General features: G+C 38.9%; 1 protein-coding gene across 1 annotated transcript in view; it reads right to left on the bottom strand.

Annotated features, from left to right (window-relative positions):
• The window catches only part of Klp3A (kinesin-like protein 3A), a 343,005-nt gene that overhangs the window by 147,835 nt on the left and 170,942 nt on the right, over positions 1 to 24,228 (bottom strand). The window contains exon 11 of the mRNA XM_067139235.2: positions 20,084 to 20,272. Within this exon, the coding sequence (XP_066995336.2) occupies positions 20,084 to 20,272 (189 nt within the window). The remainder of the gene's footprint in view (positions 1 to 20,083; positions 20,273 to 24,228) is intronic.

Raw genomic sequence — 24,228 nt, 5'->3', positions numbered from 1 at the left:
CATGCCCTTGGGCTGACAGAATGCATCCTTGGGTTGATTAAGCATCTATCTTAGGTACTGTTGCTTATTCTGTTGAATCGAATCCCTTTTATACTTGTGTACAGTCGTGAATATACTATCAGTAAAATTTGATAAATAATTATAATTATGATAATTATAATAAAATATCATATTACATCTTTATACCATATTGCTGGAGTGATATTATTTTAGGCAGAATATAAATGCGTGTTGACCTCTATAAAATATTTTTACATAAACAAACTAATATATTTTAAAGTCTAATCATTGTACTTTAAAGTCTAAAATACTTATTGCTTTGGATCTTGCGTTGTTATGTGGTAAAATATTGTAACAATTTGTCTTATATAACATCAGATATTGATAATATTTAAATATGCCGTGTATGGTTGGCTTTTAAGTCTAATGATTAAATGTCAGTTCCTTCTTGCATAAAATTACAAGTTTCATATTATGTTGATTATGTATTGTATAAAACATAAATGTCTATTAAATAGAATGCTTATCATTTACTACAGAAGTTTTTTAAAAACACTTGAATGTCTAGTAATATAGTCAGTGTATTAGTGACACTGAAACGTGTTGGTCTTGATTATTGCGTTATATTTCCATAATTTGCCTTTTTTTAAAATATATATGTCGAATGTTGGTCTTTATAGGTTCCATTTGTAAATAACAGCACTTTCCTATAATTGTGAAATGGATCAATATGAGCTTGATACGTGTTAAATTATGGAATATATGTGTGATTCAGTTCTGGCCTAACTTCTGGGGTTTTCTCCCATCAAATGCCGTAAGAATGTGGTGGTTCCTTTCCCTTTTTTTTTTTTTTTTGAGGCTGGTAAAGTTGCTGGATGTTTGAAATGAGAGTTTCTTGGCCTTGCAAGAAGGAACTGACATTTAATCATTAGACTTAAAAGCCAACCATACACGGCATATTTAAATATTATCAATATCTGATGTTATATAAGACAAATTGTTACAATATTTTACCACATAACAACGCAAGATCCAAAGCAATAAGTATTTTAGACTTTAAAGTACAATGATTAGACTTTAAAATATATTAGTTTGTTTATGTAAAAATATTTGATAGAGGTCAACACGCAATTATATTCTGCCTAAAATAATATCACTCCAGCAATATGGTATAAAGATGTAATATGATATTTCATTATAATTATAATTATCATAATTATAATTATTTATCAAATTTTACTGATAGTCTATTCACGATTGTACATAAGTATAAAAGGGATTCGATTTAACAGAATAAGCAACAATACCTAAGATAGATGCTTAATCAACCCAAGGATGCATTCTGTCAGCCCAAGGGCATGTATATAATAGACAAAGTTTTGTAATTTTAATTTTTAATTTTAACACAACGCTTAGAAATTTGTAAGTTTTTAAGATAAGTTTTCACTGAAAATTATGAAACAATATATCATGAAGGTCTTTCAGAGGTATAAGATAGAAATGCAAAAGTGATTCTGATATAGCTGAGGATGACCTATGAAGGGTCGAAACCGGTCCTAGATTGTAATACTTTACAAGAAAATAAATGTATTGATTGGGTGGAATTTTTCTTTCCTTTTATGACGATTGGTAAATGTCAATACGGAAAATGAAATTCATAAATCAAGATTTTTCAAGTATGTCTATAGTTTTACACAAGAAGCTTAGATTGGCAGATATAAACGCCAAATCATTTTTCAAAGAGCTGTCTTTTAGTATCTCTTGAAGAATCTCAATTGACGACGTGTTGTTTTTATCTAGCACGTTCACAACGGATGCAAAACTTTCAAAATTGTCTGCGTAGTATACCACAGCTCTAAGCCACGTACCCCACCGCTTAACAATAGGCAGAAGAGGAAGCGAAAGATCCGGGCTTTCTCTTTAAAGAGATCGATTCTTGAGGGTGCTTTTACGAAGACTTTTTTGCCATTAGACACTAATTTATCCACTTGAGGATACTGAGCCCGCACAGTTTCACATAACCTGTGTAGAGCATGAACAATGCAAGTTATGTGTATCATTTTCGGAAAGCTCACAGAAAGGCCTTCAGCTGCCTTTTTCGTGTAAGCTGCACTATCAGTAAGGAAAAGCAATACATGGTCGTATTTTATACCTTTTGGCCAAAGTAAGTGCATGGCTTCATTGAATTACCTAGCTACAGTGACATGGTTTGCAGCAAGCATTTCTTTACACGCTAGCAAATAAGAATGTTCGCAAGCAGTTTTGTCATTCTTCAACACACCAACTACAACATTTCCTACTTTTCTGCCACTTGAATCAGTGGTTTCGTCAATGCTCACCCACAGTTTTTCGCTATCACATACTACCCAAATTCTCTGTGAAGTTTCTTCGTAACATTTTGGGAGATAGTTTTTCCTTAATGTAGATTCGTCTGGAGGCTGAAAATTAATGTACTTTGTTAGAAAATTTCTCAGTCACGGAGTATTTATTTTACCAAGAGGAATGTCGCGCAAACATATGCTCTGCACACATCTAAATAATATTGGGAATATTTAGACGGGCCTGCATTTGAAGTAACTGGTTCACCTATTAGTAATTGTCGCGAACGCACACGCGAAGCAGCCGCAGTATGCTTATTTCCAGACAAATGCTGGATTACTTGAGAACGTTGATCTGCACGTATTGTTTTACCACACGGTTGGCAAAATAATACTTTTCCATCGGTAGTGAAAATGCTTTTAAATTCCACTACATATTGTTGAAGACGCGACCTTGTACTCGACTTCTCTTTTGGCATTATTTCGCAGGTTACGACACGCATTTACGGTGAATCACTGTTTCAATAACAAGAATAGCAGCGGACACTGAAGGAAATATTTCTCATAAATCCATACAAAATCACACAACCACGGGAATGATATATGGAACTGAACAGCTAACCTTACTCTTAGGAGTGATGAAATTCCACTACCTAATGGTGGGGCAATATTCTTCCGGGTCTCCCACGTCGTAACGGAATTACGTCACCTTATCTCTCCGTGATTGCCTTTCGCTGATATTCTATAAACAAAACCCAAGAGGGCTGACTCATAAAGGGTTGGAATGACATCATGCAAGGAAACATCTTGTACAGCAAATCAAATCGCTGTCTAAATGTAACGACGTAGCCAGTGACCAGCAAGTTTTAGAACTTATGGAGGGAAGTCCATAAATAGCCGAAACATTCAGATACATGATGATAAATACACCGTTAAAAACAATACCGTAATTGTAAAATGAAAATATGAGCATTGTTTCATAACACAGAAGCATTTTAAATTTTATTGATCAACAAATATTGCCGATTTATGTGCTTATTACAGATTTTCTTAAAATATGTATTTACATTTTAAAAATGTGAAAATATGTGTTTTTATGTGAAATAAGATTCAGTTTTTACACTTGGGGATGCACAATAGGAATAATGAACTTCGTAACTTGCGTTAAAACTTACGCAAAAAAAATGTAATTACATAAAAATCCGCTCCCTACTAATCACAAGCAGTTTCATGGTTCTAATTTGATCATCCCTTGGTCGCCCCTTTTAGTCGCCTCTTACGACAGGCAGGAGATACCGTGGGTGAATTCTTCGTCTGCGTCCCCCACCCACAGGGGGTTGCCGCTCCTTTCCCTTTCACCTGCTTTAAGTATATTCCAAGTCGATATAGCACCCTTTTACTGCTATACACGTAGTCTTCCAACTCTCGTGTATATCTTTTCCTGCTTTTCTTCTTTTTTCACTTACTACTTTCTTGCACCTTTTCCTTATTTCCAGATACTTTCTTCTACTTTCTGCCATTTTACCCCTATTTCCATAATTGCCATACTTTCTTCTTATTTTTCACAGCTTCCTTTACCCTCTCATTCAACAATGGCATCTCTTAATCTTTCACTCTTTCAGTTATTCTGCCGCAAGCACTCTCTGCACTGCTTACAAACGCCTTATTAAAATGGTCCCATTCCACTCCGAACCTCTCCACCTCAGTTCTGGGTACGTGTTGTTTCAATTCATTTTGGGATTTTTCTTTAACTTTCATATCTTTTAATTTCCACAGGTAGCAGGTAGGGACCCTCCTTGGAGGAAGCCCTGCCCAGGCAGTGGCGCCCCTGCCTATGCGAGTCCCCGAGCACACTGACCTGGTATGTAGGATCTGATAAGGATCCCAGCTCAGGGTTACGAGCAAAGACCTCAACGGAATCTACAGCAGAGAGGATGAACTTCAGAATGGTGGAGACTGCGGAAGAGTACTTGGGAAACAGTACGAGTACTCGATTCAACTGCAGCGTTTGCTTCTCACATTAGGGGTGGTTGAAAGGGCACCTGTTCCCCATATAAGGGACGGCCTGAATAATTTCTGGCAGTAGCTCTAAAATCCTTTGGGAGTGGCAAACCCATCGTAACAATATCGAAAAATGAGTGGTAGTAATTATCAGCCTCGGAAAATGTTAGGGTGAACCTGCCAAAAGCGACACGCAGTTCTTGTGCTGGGGGAGCTGTGATAAGTGGGCAACCATCATTTAATATTATGAAGATGGGAATAATAAATGTCATGACCCTGATAGGAAAATTGGAAGAGTCGATTGGTTTTATGGAGATAGAGAATGTTGTAATGATGGGACTGAGTGAGGTCAAGTAGAGGGGAAAGGGAGTGAAGAGGATGAGTAGAGGGTACATCTTACACTGGAGTGGAGGAGGTGAGGCAAAGAATGGAGTAAGAGTGATTGTTAACAAAATCCTGGATGAAAATGTGGATAGGGTAGACTACGTTAGTGATAGAATAATCAGAGTACGACTGAGGACGGAAGAAATAGTGAAAGATTTCATCCAAAATTATGCACCCCAAACTGGAAACAGTGAGGAAAATATAGAGGAATTCTTGGAGAAACTCTAGGAAGTAACCATCGATGTGGAAGAAATAGTCATGGGAGACATCAATGCGCAGGTTGGAAATGACAGAATTGGTAAAGAAGTGATTGCTCTATTTGGATATGGAGAAAGAAACAGTGAGGGAGATAAGTTGATTGATTTTTGTGAGAGAAATGGAATGATTGTGGGTAACACTTGGTTTAGAAGAAGAATAGTAGAAAGATCACTTGATAATGCTGGGGTGAAAGGAGAACAAAAAAATTATTGATTACATTTTGGTGGAGAAAATAAACCGTAAACGGCTAATGGATGTAACAGCACTACCAGATGAGGCATTTGATGGAGACCACAGAGTAGTGGTGGCAAAATTGAAAATAGATAAAATTATGAGAGTAAAAGAAATAAGTCAGAGGAAAATAAAAGTATGGAAATTAAAAGATAAAAGAAATCAGGAGAAATTTCAGGAGGAACTAAAATGGCACATTCCTGTATCAAAAATACAAAATGTAGAAGAAGAATGGACCAAATTTAAAAACACGTTTGTAAGCTGCGCAGAGAAAATTTGTGGCAGAACTTAGTCGAGAATGAAAGAAAAGGAAACACCTTGATGGTATGAAAAGGTGAAGGAGGTTGTTAAACAAAAGAAGAAAGCATGGCAAGAATGGAACAGAAATGGGAAAAAAGGAAGTAAGATAAAGTATCAGAAAATTTAAAAGTAAATGTAAAAATGTAGTAAATGGTGGGAAAGGGATGCTGTACGTATTGATAACAAATAAGAGAAATTATCTACACAAACAAGTGAAGGAAGAGAGTAAAAATGTAATAACAGACCCAGAGGTGATAAAGAATAGGGGGAAAGATTATTTTGATAAACTCGTGAATGTGAGAAATGATGCAGAAGAGAGTGTTGTGTAAATGAGGATGATCCCGAAATGGAGAATGATATTGCAATGGCAGAGGTGGAAATGACTGTTAAACAAATGAAAACAGGAAAAACAACAGGGATGGATAAGATATGTGTGGAAATGATAAAGGAAGCAGGACCTATCGGTGTTCATTGGTTATATGGGCTGCTGAGGTGTACGGTATATGGAGGAAAAAGCAAGTACCTGATGACTGGGTGTAAAGATGTAATAATACCAGCATTTAAAAAAGGTGATAGGAAGGTATGTGACAATGTTGTCACAAGGTAAAAATATTGGAGAGAATAATAGAAAGGAGGATGAGAGGAAAGATGGAAAGAAATTCAGAAGAAGAGCAGTATGGATTTTGACAGGGCAGGACGATACACCCCTATATTTACCACGAGATTACTGATGGAAAAACAGTGGGAATATGGAAATGATCTGGTGATGATATTCCTTGATGTAGAGAAGGCATACAATAGTGTTAATAGAGAAAAGGTGTGGGGAAATCCTGGAAAGAGAAGGATGTGGAAGGCAATCAAGGGAATTAGTGAAAGCAATGTATAAGAATTGTTTCAGTTTTGTCCAGACTCCAGTGGGGAGAACAGATTGGCTTAGAAACCAAACTGGACTAAGACAGGGAAGTTTATTGTCTGCACTTATGTTTATAATGGTTATAGATGAAATTCTAAAGGAAACAAAGGCAAGATATGGAGGGGATATGAAAATATTATTGTTTGCAGATGACATAGTGATATGGGGAGACAGTACAGAAGTGTAAATCCAACTAAAGGCTTTAACCCCTCAGCGCCAACCTCTATACGTGGTATAGACCCTCTTTTCTTCCGCAGCCGCCGACCTCTATACGTGGTATAGACCCATACATGGTTTCACATTTACGGCTATAGCACGAAGAGTTTTGGAGTTACTGATATGCAAATTGTTTTGTTTCCAAGAAGACAGTGTCGGGTTTATCAGTGTTGTAAATAAGAATTGAAAATTCGTTATAATGTAGTTGTTTTTGCAAGGATAATTATTTGTCAAATAAGTCTGAGCACTAATCTCTTGCTTTTTTAAAAGTCTGTTTGCTTCATTCTTTCCCACAGAATAAAATAAAGAAATGATGATCTGAGAAGTTTGTCTTTTCGTGTGATGTTCTTTGCTCTATTTGTACATTGGGAGAGCGGTTTATTTATTATATTTGTCTTTATTTCTCAGCTTGTAATATTTTCGTAACTCTCCACGAGTGCTCTGTGTAGGCATCAGTTAGTGCTGCTTTCTGTCATACGATACGAGAACCAGTTGTTCGTGGTATATATCTCGTATGAAAGACGTTGTCTGGACCTATTATCTGAAATATGTATCGAGTTGGTTTGTTTCGTCATGAATGTTATTCCCCTCATTCAGTTTCGTCCTGCTGCAGCTTCATCGGTCCGTGTGACGCGCCGCGCTCAGCCGTGGTTTGACTGACAGAAACGTGCTTGAAATATTGTATAATTCAGATGAAAGTTTAGTCGGAAGTAGTAGTGACAGTATTAGCAGCAGTGATAATGAAATAGGTGATGTAGCAGTGGTAAATGATGAGAGTGACGATGAGGAGGAAACAGTACTTGGAAATTTCGTGTAAGAGACTATAGATAATTATACAGGTCAAAGAGAAGTTTTCAACGGTGAATTCTGATTGCTAAATTCTCTAATAATACTCACACAGGTCACAGAGACAAATATTGAGCAATTACCTTATCGGGTTCAGCTGGTGAAAGGTTTGTTTACAAAATACGCTCGGGAGGGAGGGGAACGAAATATTCAAGGCCAGCGCGCATCAGATAATACAGTTCCAAGGTTGCAGGAAAGACATTTTATCAGGAATTTAGCACCCAAGAGTTGGAAATCTAAACCTCAGAGACATTGTATCCTGTGTTCAAAACACGGCGGAAAGAAGACGTCAGTGTACTGCTGCCAGGAGTGTGACTTGAGTCCCTGTCTCAAAGAGTGCTTCGAACTCTATCACACGGAACTAAATTACTAAGGAAATGTGAAACAATTATGTAATTATCTGCATGTACATAGTTCTGTCATAAGGAATTCCAAATTTCGTGAAAATCGAGCTACTCTTATACTTGTAGTAACGCTTTAAGTGAATCGATGTATTTCAGTCGCGTGTAGTTGAAATCTCATCCGGCCGCGGGGTAGGAAGCTATTTAAATGGCTGCGACGCTGAGGGGTTAAATGACAATATTGAGAAATAGCCTATGGTATGAAAATCAGTGTGGAGAAGAGCAAAACAGTGGTGATGAAAAAAAAAAGAGAAAGAGAAGGAGAAGGAACCATTAGTATCTGGGGACAAAACCTTCAGGTTGTTGAATACTTCAAATATTTGGAAAGTGAAATCTTGCAAGATGCATGGTTGGATAAGGAAATCATCAGAAGGGTACAAGCGGGAAATACATTCTACCAGAATGTAAGGAACCTGGTGTGGAACAGAAAAGTTCCTATAAAATGTAAAGAGATAATGTACGAGATGCACTATACATGTATATTAACGTATACATCAGAAACTTGGACTTTGACAGCAAGAAATGAGAGTAAAATTCAGGCCAGTGGAATGAAGTTCCCAAGGAGTATGATATGGAAGACAAGCAGAGGCACAATAAGCAATGTTGAGGTAAAAAAAAAAGATAGGGATAGAAAAACTGAGTGACAGGATGGAGAAGAAAAAACTGAGATGGTCTCGACATGTTATGAGGATGGAGGAGGGAAGAATACTTTTTTTTTTTTGCTAGGGGCTTTACGTCGCACCGACACAGATAGGTCTTATGGCGACGATGGGATAGGAAAGGCCTAGGAGTTGGAAGGAAGCGGCCGTGGCCTTAATTAAGGTACAGCCCCAGCATTTGCCTGGTGTGAAAATGGGAAACCACAGAAAACCATTTTCAGGGCTGCCGATAGTGGGATTCGAACCTACTATCTCCCGGATGCAAGCACACAGCCGCGCGCCTCTACGCGCACGGCCAACTCGCCCGAGGGAAGAATACTAAAACAAGTGTTGGAGGCTAGGATAGAAGGAAAGAGGGCAAGGGCCATAGCAAGATGGATGGACTCTGTGAAGAACAGTATAAGAAAAAGAAGACTGGACTGGAATACAATTACTGAAGAGGAGTGGTGGGAGGAGACACAACGGTAGAGAAGTGCCATCAACACCCCGACCTGGCATGAGCTGGACAAGGGGAAACGAAAATGATGATATCTTTTAATTTTTATACTTTTATTTTCTTCTCTCACTCCTTTTATTTTCACTACCACTACTCTATGCTCTCCATCAAAAGCTACTGGCAAGGCTGTTACATCTAACAACTGTCTACGATTTGCTCTTTTCACCAAAAAGTAATCAACTACTGTCTTTGTACATCTGTTTCTCCATCCATGTCTAGTAATCTTTCTATTATTCTTCCTGGAACAAGGATTTTCCACACTTACCCATTTCTCACACAAAAATCCAAAATTCTCTCCCTCTTTGTGCCTCTTTCCATATCCAAAAGGTCCAATTAATCCTTCCATTCCTTTTCTGTCACATCCCTCCACTGCATTAAAGTCTCCCATAACAGTAACTCCCACATCTTTTATTTCATTCTCCCGTGTCTCTAGGAACTTGTCCATATCATCCTCTTTGCATCCATTCTGGGGTGCATACACCTGGATGAAATCCTTTATTCCTTTCTCTGTCCCTATCTGTACCTTGATGGTTATATCACTTATGTAATCCATTTTATCTACATACTCATCTAACATCATGTTTGTTATTATCCCCTCTCCATTTTTTGTCTTATGTCATCCACTCCAGTAGAGAGTGTATCACCTCTTCGATTTCTTCATTCCTTTTCCTCTCCACTTAACCTCACTCAATCCCAGCATAGCTGCATTCTCCTTCTCCACAAAATCAATCACCTCTTCTGAACTTCTAGTCAGGTGATCAGGCCGCTCCTAACATAGAGTACAGACACCTTTTGCAGCTGCCCCTAACCTGGGGTCAGACGCTATTTGATGTGTTCCAGTGTCATTTCCTACACTGAGGGAACAAGTGGGACAGTGGAAAAATGGGGTACATAGGTAAGTTTCTTTTTTATTTTCCAACATGTGGTATAAAAGTGTACTAAAAGAAAGAAATTTAATTATTCAAATTGTTATCTAATATTTTAATTTTAAAATGTGAATGTTGTGATCATGAACAAATGAAGAATCGTATTAATTATTTGATTAAAATAAAAACGATTTTTTGTCAAAAGTCTTATCTAAATGATGATACGATTGATTCAAGTGCAGCTGTTAAACCTTGACTAAGCTGATCATGTGACTTCATACACTCGCTCACACACCAAGGCCTGTTTTTCTACTAGGCCTTGTGTGCTACCCCAAGACTACTGGGCCGGCGAAGTACAAAACCAGTAAGGGTACATAAAAAATGCTCCTGTAACACAATTAGGTCACTCAGAATTCAAAATGGTTGACTGCTAATTGATTTCATCCTTCTCTTTATAAACTGTTAAATAACTAGAGCTAGGAATTTTATGTGCAGCACCTTATTAATATTTTGCTATTAAAATATTCAAATTGACTTGTCTTACAAGGAAAACATGAAATAAATCATCTTAACTGTGTTTTTGTTGCACCCTTCTGCACCTTTTCTCAATGCCAACACCTTTTTGCACCTTAAACCCGATGTCAGCACCCTTTAGCACCCCACCTCGTGTTCATGTTCCTTTGCCACATTTTATTCCCATGAAAATTAAACGAAGGAAATTGAATGTTTTCAGCTTAATCTGCTTTTCTCCAATTGACCTTTTTTAATGGACATATTTCCTACTTTCTGTAAGTTTTTGTTAAAATTTACTGTCTTCATGGTGGCATCATATTACTTTTGCTTCAGCGCAGTCATGTTAGGTGAAAGCTTTCATGTTAGTTTGCGCCACAGTGAACTCCCTTTAGATGAAAGATCCACAAATCCATTTATGCTTTATCCCACTACAGTTACACAAAAGCTTTTGAACAGGAAGGAAAGGACAAACGAGACACCCCGCCAAACGGTATCACTGACTTCTGGAGTGGGGGACACCGCAATTTTCCAGTCCAGAGTACACTTTGGCTAGCACATGGTGTCTTTGTCATTCTCTTTCGTTTCCAAAATTCAGCATGTCGAAACAGAAAATGAACACTGGGAAAATGCGTGATGTTGTTAAGCAGTTTAGTGTATATGATATTCAGTTCTGAAGTGCATTGTTTGTGATATTTCAATAATAATTTATGAAACATCTACCAACACAAGGCTGACATATTTTAGTACCTTCAAATACCACTGGACTGTGCCAGAATCGAACATACTAATTTGAGTTCAAAAGCCCAGTGCTCTACCACCTGAACTACTCAGCCTGGCATAAATATTCATATGCAAATCAATTTGTCTCTTTCATTGATAAAATTATGAAAAAGGCTCCTGTTAGGATACAGAAGACTTCCTCTTCCACTAGCCTCAATTCTCACTGGATGGGGTACTGGGTTGAAGGCTGCAGTATTTATCTTTAACAATTTTAAGGCTACATGTAATTTCTTAGATGCTTTACTGAATGATTCCTCAGCTGTGACAAAAGAAGAAGAACTAGCACCCAAACGGAAATTGCAAGAAGAATTTTTTACTGTGCATGGCCACTTGTTCCTGACAACTACCATTACAAAATTGGAGGATTAGTGTCTTCAGAAAGATGCTCAATGGGCTGTTCTGATAGATGGGAAGGAAGCACTGGAGGGTACTGGAAAGCAGAAAGTGGAGCAGAGTTTAGCTATAAACCCTAATGTTGAGGATTTTGCAACAAATAAGGATCTACATTACAGACTACAAACAAAATATGCACCATTTATGTCTGCTGATGTGGTGCGTTCCTTTTCAACATACAAGTACTTACTTAGTGAGCGGGGTGGAACTTCACTGATGAAAAGAATAAATACATAAATAACAGCTCCCGGATGTGCGACATTCATAACATTGTGTTCTGGGACTGTTTTTAGGCAGACTTTTTAATACATATGTCCTAATATGTAATGTTATTGGTCTTGGCACAATTTGTAATGAGAATTTATATTTTAAATTTACACCATTTTTTTTTTTTCCATCTTTTAAAACTAAATTATTTCACCTTTTTGATCCAAATTGTGCACCTAAACTTCCTATCTCTAATAATAACCAGAAGAACTAGCAAGCTTTCAATATTATATGGAATCTAAACCACAAGAAGGTCACGTGCATCAATTAGGATTTGAATAGCAGTCATCTTGACAAGAAGCTGGTGACAATGTTATCACACTTGCATATCTATTATGGCTGAAAATTTTTATAAGATACATCGTTATTAAAATAAGAAGAGTACTAATTAGCTAATACACAACCATGACAATGAAATTCTAACATTTGAAACATCCCAGAACGATCTACATAGAGTGAAACCTCCATTCTCCGCTATTCAGATTTTCAGTATGTTATCAATGCTATAAAACGGACAAAGAGTTACCTTTTTGCAGATCTAGAGAAGGCATATGACAGAGTACAAAGGGAGATGATATTTGCAGTACTGGGGGACTATGGGATTAAGAGAAGATTATTGAAAGCAATAAAAGGCATGTTGATAATTGGGCTGCAGTGAGAATTAATGGTAGAATGAGTTCTTAGTTCAAAGTACTAACAGGGGTTTAGACAAGGCTGTAATCTATAACCTTGTTTGTAATATTTTACACAGATCATCCACTGAAAGGTCTAAAGTGGCAGGGAGGGATTTACTTAGGTTGGCCTATGCCAACCACTTAGTCTTAATGGTAGATTGTACCAAAAGCCTGCAGTCTAGCAGTCTAATATTTTGGAACTTTGAGATAGGTGCAATATAAAAATTAGCCTTTCCAAGATTAAAGTGATGTCTGTAGCTACGAAACCTACGAGAATTAAATGTCAGGTTGGGATTAAAAATCTGGAAAAAGCAGATAGTTTCAAGTATTTAGGACGCGCATTCTCCCAGGATGGCCGTATTATAAGTGAGATTGAATCAAAGTGCAGTAACAAAGTAACTAGAATATAAGGTAGGCTACTCCGGCGGTTGAAGCTTCCATTGGCTGGAGCGCTCTGATGTCACGCGGTATGAACAATAGCGAGTAAGGAACACAGTCGCAGTACAGCAAGCCTGTGAATCCTCGTGCCTGTGAAACATCTTCTCAATCTTTCATCAAATAATAGTCTGGTTTAGTCCGATTCAATAAGTAATGGCACTTCCAATAGATTTAAAAACGTGAAAATGCATTAAATTTCGTCACATGCTGAGCAGGTAGAACATCATCTATTAAATACATGACACATAATACGATAAGAAATAAAATATTGCCATGCAACTCAAAATAATTAATTTATTTCCTGATGAAGTAAATATTTAGATTAAATGGCATAGGAAAATATGCATCATATCGACATATTTATGGAATTATATTAAATTATTAAAACGTACGTGTCAGGAGACTTAATTACTTGATGAACCAGCCCAAAGCTTAGCCTTCTTATTGGCATATTTTCTCAGTGCTAGCTCCTTACTATTTGCATTAAAATGCCATATCCTAATAAATGTCCTGGTCTTTACGTAGAGACAAATTATTTTGTCATGGAATACTGGAAATTTTGACTTAATAATAGAAGTAAGAGTTTTCACCTTTTTGCATCTGGATACAGTCTTACCGTGAAACACACCAAATTTTGAACTAACACACCAAACGAAATTTCAAACTGGGCTATATTTTTTAACCACTCATGACTGGGATGTGTGAGGCCCAGTTTTGAAATAACCGAGATCCAGTAACAGGTCTCTTCTCGCACGACATTTTTTTTTTTTTTTTTTGCTAGTTGCTTTTACGTCGCACTGACACACATAGGTCTTATGGTGACGATGGGACAGGGAAGGGCTAGGAGTGGGAAGGAAGCGGCCGTGGCCTTAATTAAGGTACAGCCCCAGCATTTGCCTGGTGTGAAAATGGGAAACCACGGAAAACCACCTTCAGGGCTGCCGACAGTGGGGTTCGAACCTACTATCTCCCGAATACTGGACAGCACGACATTTTTGTCTCTTTCTTCGTATTTACTGTATATCGGATCACGGATACTGTATTATTTCACGAGCTTCGAAATACATTCAGAAATATAAGTTATTAGCACATAATAATGTTAATGTTATTGGATTTTACGTCCCACTAACTATGTTTTGAGCACCTTCACCACCGGACTGAGACAGGATCGAACCTGCCAAGTTGGGCTAAGAAGGCCAGCGATCTACCATTTGAGTTGCTACTCAGCCCGGCTATTAGCACATAACAATAATTATAGAAAATATGATTTTCATTCATTTATATCTGACACATTTTTACCGTACGAGCTGTAATAATGGAGATATTCAAGAGTTTATTACAAAGTGTTTCAATAACCAAGCATTGCCGACGAGGAAGTATTGTTATGCCATCACAGTAGCAAACTAAATGGCTATGATGGTTGTTGTCGTTATTGTCTTTATAATATGCGAAATAATAATAATGTTATTTGTGTTACGTCTCACTAACATTTATGGTTTTCTGAGACTCGAGGTGCCGTAATTTTGTCCCACGGGAGTTCTTTTACGTGCCGACAATTTATAGCGCCACACACGTTTCCATAATATGTTGACTGCATTTTAATCAGTACAGTGGTTCTACTTCAGATACTGAACAAACGAACACTGTTCACGTAGTGAACCACTATAAAATTACTATATATCCGTGATGCGATATACAGTAAATACGTAGAAAGAGATTTACAGTCAGTCGGTCACTTGCTTTCTTGGCTTACGCTGCATGAACCATCAACGATAGACTCCAAGTGTAAGCGTACGAAATGTAGAGCATAGAATCCTCTACAAAAAAGTTCGCGATGGCACATACCTATTTCCAACCGGCTGCCCTCTAGAAGCGATTTTATGCTACAGTCCGCGGTAAAAAATGTAACTCCTTAAAGTTAAATAAATATTTCAATATTATCCTCGAGTTTCTCATCAAAATAAATTGTTTGACCTCCTCCAGTATTTTATAAGGATTACAATAACCTTGTCAGGACATTATTTGCATGAAGAGTTCATAAGTTATGACCATTTTAGACTGTAGTGGTAATACGTGTCAGCAGGATGGGCGACCGCTGTTTCATACCACATGACGTCACGCAGAAGGCGGACAGGGAGAGAAACAAGCGAGCGCGATGCGGGAAGAGACCCCTGTGGTGCAGTAAAGCTAATGCAGTGAGTTTGCAGTTGTGAACAACAGTATTCTGAAAGAAGAAGTCAGTTCCCACACGAAACTATCTTTATACTGGTCTGTTTTCAGACCAACATTGCTTTACTGGACTGAAAGCTGGCTGGACTTAGGATATCTTATTCATAAGTTAGAAGTAACATACATGAAAGTAGCAAGAATGATCGCTGGTACAAACAGATCGGAACAATTGCAGGAGGGTAGTCTGAATGAGGAGGTTGCTATGTTAGGAATGAACTCTAGTGATGAAGCTGTACGCATAAACTGGCTTTGGTGAAGGAGTCGTGAGGAGAATGGGGAGGATAAGATATGGGTGAGAATAATGAACTCAGTCATGGAGGGCAAGAGAAGTAGAGAGAGACCAAGATGGCGATGGATAGAGTCAGTTTCTAATGATTTAATGATAAGAGAAATAGAACTAATTGAAGCCACACAGCTAGTTACAAATACAGGATTGAAGTAGCATTTAGTAAATTCATAGAGGCTTGCAGACTAAACACTGAAAAACATGTTGTTGCTTGAGTCATCAGTCAACAGACAATGTTTGATGCAGCCCTCCATGCCACCCTATCCTGTGCTAACCTTTTCATTTCTACGTAACAGCTGCATCCTACATCTGCTATTTATATTCATACCTTGGTCTACCCCTACCTTTCTTACTGCCTACACTTCCCTCAAAAACCAACTGCAAAAGTCATGGGTGTCATAAGATGTGTCTTATCATTCTGGTCATATTTCTTCTGGTCATATTTAGCCAAATCGATCTCCTCTCATCAATTCGATCCAGTATCTCTTCATCCATGATTCGATCTATCCATCTAAACATCATTCTTCTGTAACACCATATTTCAAAAGCTTCTATTCCCTTTCTTTCTGAGCTAGTTATCGTCCGTGTTTCATTTCCATACGCCATACTCCAGACAAAAGTCTACAGAAACATCTTTCTAAAATTCCTATGTCAATGTTCGAAGTGAGCAAATTTCTTTTTCTTAAGAAAGGCCTTCTTTGCTTGTGCTAGTCTGCATTTTATGTCCTTCTTATTTCTGCCATTGTTAATTATTTTATTACCCAAGTAAAAATATTCATCTACTTCCTTTAAGACTTAATTTCCTACTGTAATATTTCCTGCATCACAGCACTTTGTTCGACTGCATTCCATTACGTTTGTTTTGGACTTATTTATTTTCATCTTGTACTCCTTACCCAAGACTCTGTCCATACCAATCAGCAATTTCTCCAGATCTTCTCTGCAGTCTCAGATAAAATAATATCTTCAGAAAATCTCAGGATTTTGATATCCTCTCCTTGGTTCATAATTCCCTTCCCAAATTTCTCTTTGATTTCCTTTACTGCCTGTTCTATAAGAACACTGAAAAGGAGGGGGGGGGTACAAATAGCTACCTTGCCTAATTCTTTCTGGATTGCTGCTTCTTTTTCAAAGCCCCAGATTCTTACCACTGCAGACTGATTTTTATACAGATTATAGATAATTCTTCGTTCTCGATATCTCATTCCGATCACCTTCAGAATCTCAAACAGCTTTGTCCAATCAACATTATCAAATGCAATTTCAAGTTCTACGAACGCCATGTATGTGGGCTGGTCCTTCTTAATTTCATCCTCTAAGATCAGACGTAAAGTCAGGATTGCTTCATGTGTTCCTTCATTTCTTCTGAAGCCAAATTGATCTTCACCCAACTGAAGTTTCAACTTGTCTTTCCATTCTTCTGTAAATAATGTGTTAAAATTTTTCAAGCGTGAGAAACTAAACTGATGGTGCAGTAGTTTTCACCCTTGTCAGCACCAGCATACTGCTGAAAATCGGATGGCACTTCTGTCTCATACATCTTGCACACTAAATGGAATAAGGCTGGTTTCTCCTAACAGAGTCAGTAATTCAGAGGGAATGTCATCAATTCCAGGTGCCTTGTTCCTATTTAGGTCTCTCAAAACTCTGTCAAATTCTGACCTCAAAATTTGGTCTCCCAGTTCATCAGCATCAACAGCCTCTTCTTCTTCCAGCACCAAATCGTCCAAGTTTTTACCTTGATACAGCTGTTGGATATGTTCCTTCCATTTTTCTGCCTTGTCTTCTTTTCTTAGAAGTGGTTTTCCATCTGAGCTCTTTCCTATGACCATACAGCCTTCAACATCTTTGCACTTTTCCTTCAGTCATTCTTCCTTAACTGTCCTGCACTTTCTATGCACTTCATTCTTTAATTGCCTTTATTGCTTTCTGCACACACGTTTTTTCTTTCTTTTTTCAATCTTGTTCTTTGATAACATATCAAAACCTTCTGTTAATCTTTGAATGGTAAAAAACTATGTACATATTTCAATGTGTCACTACGCCAGTTTTAATTATTATGTCCTAGCTCTTTTGTTTGTCATTAATGTGTTTATGGCTGATGATAACATTTAAATGTCAAAACCGGTAACATATTAAATAAATGTTGTAAATAACATCTACAAAACACGTAATTTGTATTGAATAAACGACTTATCCCTGTGGACTGAGATGCTGTCGAGAAGTCAAATTTACTGCATGTACCGCATAATGAGCAGTTTGATAATGAATGTACATCGATTCAGAGAGCTCGCACTGTCTGTCACATGTGAGTATGTGGCTAGAAGTGTAGTATCTCTACTCGTGCCGTACCTACAACAAGTTCCCGTGACTTCTTGTCAGACGCAGATAGCATATCCTGAACCTGCTTACTGTCCATTGTTTGGAAATCTTCACTAATCATATCCATGTACTTCTGTCTAATGTCCTCGTCTTGGAGATTTGCTACCCTTATTCGTCTACAGACAGATTTCATTTTCTCTATCCTAGGCCTAGAGATACTTAATTCACTACAGATCTTTTTTTTTTTTTGTTAGGGGCTTTACGTTGCACCGACACAGATAGGTCTTATGGCGACGATTGGGATAGGAAAGGCCTAGGAGTTGGAAGGAAGCGGCCGTGGCCTTAATTAAGGTACAGCCCCAGCATTTGCCTGGTGTGAAAATGGGAAACCAAGGAAAACCATCTTCAGGGCTGCCGATAGTGGGATTCGAACCTACTATCTCCTGGATGCAAGCTTACAGCCGCGCGCCTCTACACGCACGGCCAACTCGCCCAGTCACTATAGATCAGATAGTGGTCTGTATCATCGAAAAGTCCTCAGAAAAGCCGCACATACATAACAGATTTCCTGAATTCAAAATAGATTAAGATATAGTCTGTTATGGATCTGGCATGTCTACCATCCCAAGTGTAGTGGTGAATAGCCTTATGCTTCAAGAATGTATCTGTAAACCGAGCGAGTTGGTCATGCGGTTAGGGGTGCATAGCTGTGAGCTTGCATTCGGAAGATAGCGGGTTCGAATCCCACTCTCGGCAGCCCTGAAGATGGTTTTCTGTAGTTTCTCTTTTCACACCAGGCAAATGCTGGAGCTGTACCTTAATTAAGACCACAGCCGCTTCTTTCACACTCCTAAGCCTTTCCTATCCCACCGTCACCGTCACACCTATGTTGGTGTGACGTAAAGCAAATAGCAATATTTAAAAAAATGTATCCGTAACTCGTAATCCCATACTAGCACAGAAGTCCAGCAAATACTTCCCATTCCCCTTAGCTTCCATATCTTCCCCACATTTACCAATCACCCTTCCGTATCCTTCAGTTCTATTTCCAACTCTCAAACTGCTTTTGACCCTCACTATGATGTCACTCAATGCATCATAAAACCTGTCATCCGCACCTTCACATTTCTTGTCCTACTTCCTCCACCCACTTCATTCGCTCATGTACGTGCCTAATGGAAGCTGTGTTACATGCAATAGTATTCTTGATCAACAGTCCTACCCTACACTCTGCCCTTTTTTGCACCCGTCTAAGTACACTTTATAATCTCCTATCTCTTCCTTGCACAATTGGAATCATCCTCTTCGCTGACTAAGCCAGTTCTGCTCTCTTTCTTCCATAAGCCCCATTAATATTGATAGCTCCCCATCGAATTCCATTTCGTTAGCCGTTTCCAAGGAGTCGCTTTCCTGCTGAACGGGCGTGGGACTCCTTTACTTCCATAGGTCTGAGGTATCCTTAAAATGTTCCGAGTGTGCTCGGTGAAAATTCTGTGAAGCTAGATGCTACCCTTACTTACACATAGTCCCAGTGAGGAACTATCCTCTAATGGGTTAGGGACCACCGGTGGATTGTATAATCCTAGCCACCTGAGCAGAAGGAGGGCCATGACTCAGAATATGTCTGAGATGCCCACTCCCATTCCATAGCAACTGGTATCCTGAGTCTCAGGACCACTTCCTAGGTCACTCCGCCGTTGCCCATGGTTCACGAACTAGGACGTGACTAGAGTTACCCATAACACGAACCCACCACACCTTCATGGATTATGCAGTATTTTTTAAACATGATTTAATTAGGATGCTGATAGGATCACACCATTTGTACGAATAATCTGGGAAAATGTTATTTCCAGGAATGGATAATAGAGTCCACTGTATTCGTCTTCCCAAAATAAAAATTAAAAAAAGAAGTAAAATGTTCTTTCTGTTTACACTCAATATATACAGTTGAGTTCTGAAGTGAATGGCTCAGACGGTAGAGTGCTGTCTTTCTGCGTACCAGATGTGAGAGTTTGATCCCAGCAGAGTTTGGTAATATCTGAAGGTGCTCAAATATGCCAACCTCACATTGGTAGATTTACCAGCATGTAAAGGAATTCCTGCAGGAAAAAATTTCCAGCACCTCACGGTCTCCAAAAACCACAGTGGTAGGTAGTACGATGTAAAACCAAGAAGATTATTATTACAGTTAGCCAATCTGGAAAGAATGGTCTCACAAACAGCAGTGATTCAGTTCAAGCAAGGTTACAGTATATCTCTTGAAACAAATTAGTGGCAAAGGATACAAACCTGGAGTTGTTTATTGAGCTGAACTTGTTGCATGGTTAGAGCTTCATGTTCCTCATCAAAACTAGCTTCCTGTAATTCTTCATGGAGAGATGACTCAGATTCAACTGCTTGTCCTGGTGATACATTACACAGTTTATTTTCATTCAATTCATGTTTCAGAATTTCGTCAGAACTCTGTAGATGCTCCATCTGATAAATAAAAAATAAAAACCAAAACAGATATTAACACTGATGCTTTCACGGCCCGTACTTGTAGACACGGTAAAGGCTTTTGGGCTTATGCCGTGTCAAGAAAACAAGGTGAAACTCTTTACATTACGCAGAGAACTTTGCCCCGCGTCTTCAGAAGAAAATCTTGATTGTCCACGAGGAAGTCTTCAACAATAATGAAGGTTTGAATTTAAGAAGAAGAATTTCTTCTGAAGACGTGGGGCAAAGTTCTCTGTGTAACGTAAATACTTCCACCTTGTTTTCTTGACACAGCATAAGTCCTAAAGCCCATATCATGTCTACCAAAATAGATAGATAAATTCCCTGAGGAATAAGTTGGTAATAACAAGACATGAACATAATAACAATGATTGTTTTTAAAAACCAGGAAGAGGATAAGGCCCAGGGGTATTCACACAAGATATCAAAATATATTCAGAAATTAACATACTGGAAGAAGCTATGCAAACTAATCTGCTTTGGTGGTGGGCTCATGTGAGGAAGAGTGTAGGTGATCTATGGGACTTAAATTAGATTCAAATAATTTACTCTCAATGTATGAGCACGAGATCACAGTGCCAGCTGCCAACATAAAATTACAGAAAAGTTCAGATCATTCAGAGGTTTGCAGACTAAAAGATGTAAGCATATTATGTACGTATGATCATGAAGTGGTGATACCTCTGTGTAATAACGAACTGAAGCCTAGGTGTTATTCTAACGAGCTTACTGGCATAAAAGGAGGTAGAGTGCTGTGTGTTGCTCATTAATAATAAATACCATGAGGATGGATAGGTCATGCGAAATTCAGTGACCTCAAATGTGGGCTGGTGACCGACTTTCACAAATCTGTCAGTGACACTACAGCTTTTCTCAAGTTGTTCATTTTGATTGATGACGATGGTATAGTTAAATAGGAACAGGAAGACACAACCACAATGAAACAATCACCAAGTAGACAAGAGTTTAATGACAGACAGCGACCATTAAGCATGCTGGAAGGTGGTTTGTGAAAATGACCAAACATCCAGAAAACAATCACCTGTGTGTTTTGCAGTGTCCAGACAGCATCAAAAATGAGTGCAGAAAATTCAGGAATGAGGGTCAGTGGTTGAGCAGATGCCCATAAATGATGCACTTCTCCAGTGGTTGGAGGGTGGTGTCTGTGGTAGAAGCCTGGTTAAATGATGATAATATTCTCCATCAGCATGGCAATGCTGCCTGTCACAAGACAAGATCTGAACAGTTTTGTGGGTAGAAAGGTTCTGGAAACAGTCTGACCATACAACATTTTTAGGATGAATTGGAATGCCGACTTCACTCCAGAGCCCAAGGAGCCACAACACAAACAGCTCAAAAAAGTCTCACTGACGGTGTTAAAGCTATCATAAAGGCAAAGGGCAGAGATATCCTGTTTAAACGCCCTTTATTGGAAAGACAAATGGTGGGTCAATCTCATTCCACTGCAGAGAAGTGTTAAAGAAACAGTCCAATTATCACAATTTTTGAGTTGTTGTCAGTATACTTTTTATCAGATAGTGTGAATGCATGTTCATGCATTCTAAAGATTAAAACTTTTCATTCTGTCAAACACAATAATTATAACACATATAACATAAATAAGTTACCCTCCCCTCTCTGTTGAACAGAGTTATCGCCTACAGCATTCCCCTCACTCCCCTACACAACAGCCACATCCAGAGCAAGGGAATTGGCTTCAGTCCAAACGTAGTCGGAGGACATGGACAATTATCAGTTTAAGTAAAGCGCAGAAAACTTTCTCATAGTCACTAAGATGGCAGTGAAGGACTGCTGCAATCATAATTTGTCTCACTTGTTCATAACATCACCAAATTGACGAGTTTACACAATGTAAACAATCATCATCATCATCATCATCATCATCATTTTACAGTTCCAGTTGACTCAAGTGTGATAAACTGATATAACTAGAAAACAATATTCTCTCAACCATGGGTAAAAAATGCAAGTATCGAGCTTGAATTATTATTATTATTATTATTATTATTATTATTATTATTATTATTATTATTATTATTATTTTACGATTATGATTATTATTATTATGACTTGTATGTCTATGAAGTGTTTCCAACCATTTAGTATTATTATTATTATTATTATTATTATTATTTACGTAGTCACATGATCGCATTGTTTGAGGTTGTCATCACAAATAAAATAGGACGGACTACCACTGTAACGCACACCAATGAATACAGCACTTCCTCACCCAACAAGCAACGTCTATATCCAATCAACCCTGATAAGCGTAACTTCATCACCCAGAAGATTCAAGAAATGGAAGGGCCATGGTCTGATGGAACCCTCTACATCCTGTTGGGCTTCACCTATCATCCTACTGAAAAAAAGAAGAATGGGGAGTATCGACTAAGTGTGGACTTCCGCAGGTTGAACAAGAAGATCATTAATGACGCCTACCCCATGCCTGACCTGAAAGGCTCACTGAAACAAGTAAGTAGGTCTAGGATTTTCAGCACGCTGGATCTCAACTCCGGATACTGGCAAGTGGAGGTCGAGGAATGTTCTAGAGCAATGACCACCTTCATGACACCGAGAGGATTGTACCAGTTTGGAGTAATGCTGTTTGGATTGAAGAATGTTCCTGCCACCTTCATGTGACTCATGGATATGGTATCATCAGGATATGTTGGAGTTTTTGCCAAGTGTATCTAGACAACATTTTAATTCACAGCAAGAATTTTCAAGAACAGCTTGTACATCTGAGGAAAGTACTGGTATGGCTGAAGATTCATTGACTGACTTGCCAACTGGAGAAGTGCCACTTCGCCCAATCCCTCGTAGAATATCTTGGCCATGTTCTAACATCTGAAGGCTTAGAAAGGCAACCGGAGAAGAATCGAGCTATCGAAGAAGCTGAACACCCGCGGACCAAGAGACAAGTACGTCAGTTCCTTGGCTTGTGTGGATGGTATAGCAGCTTCGTGCCATACTTTGACGAGAAGGCAATACCACTCACCGATCTACTCCATAACAACCGCCCTTTCTTTCCGATGGACCAGCGAGGAGGAGGCAGCATTTCAAGACATTAAGGCTGCGATATGCAACACTTCCAGTCTAGCCCATCCCGACCCCCAACGCAAGATGTGCCTGCAGATGGATGCCAGCGACTCCAGCTTAGAAGCAGTGTTATTCCAGGAGAGGAGTGACGGCAGAAGGGACATCAAGTATGCCAGCAGAAAGCTATCTACCACCGAACAACGCTACTGCACTGCCGAGAAGGAAGCCTTAGCCGTGGTGTGGGCCATGGGCAAATTCCGAGACTACTTGGAGGGAAGGAAGTTCCAGCTCTACACCGATAATGCCGCTCTCAAATGGTTGAACTCGGTTTCTGGCTCAAAATCTAAATTGATGCGATGGGCTCTGTTAATCGCAGAATTTGACTTTGATGTGTATCACGTCCCAGGACCGACAAACCTAGGAGCAGACAGTTTATCCAGGCACCCGGCGATTGAACCTGAAGCTAGGAGCAGCATTGTCGAAAGGGAGTTCCCATGGAAACACCACAGTGAGCCTAAGGAAACTGTCCTTATGAACATCAAGAAAGAGCCTGATCTAGGAGTAATCAAACAGTGGCAAGAACAAGACAAGTCCTGTAGGACCATGACACAGTTGATTAGGAGACAGAACACCGATAGTCGACTCGTCCCGAGGGAATTCAAGATGTGCTACAAGAACTTCCGAGTTGATGGAGGACTCTTAATGTACAGGTCGCACCTCTCCGACACTCCTGCAGTAATGGTGATCTCTAGACAACACACGACAGACATCCTCGAGAAGTTCCACGACTGCACTGAAGCCAGACATCCAGGATGCGAAGAGACGTATCAGTCTATCCGACGAAGATTGTCTTGGGTCAACATGCGGAAAGA

The sequence above is a fragment of the Anabrus simplex genome, chromosome 2, assembly GCF_040414725.1.
Source record: "Anabrus simplex isolate iqAnaSimp1 chromosome 2, ASM4041472v1, whole genome shotgun sequence".
Lineage (NCBI taxonomy): Eukaryota > Metazoa > Arthropoda > Insecta > Orthoptera > Tettigoniidae > Anabrus > Anabrus simplex.
The sequence above is the reverse complement of the archived record's forward strand: the minus strand, read 5'-3'. Positions and strand labels throughout refer to the sequence as shown.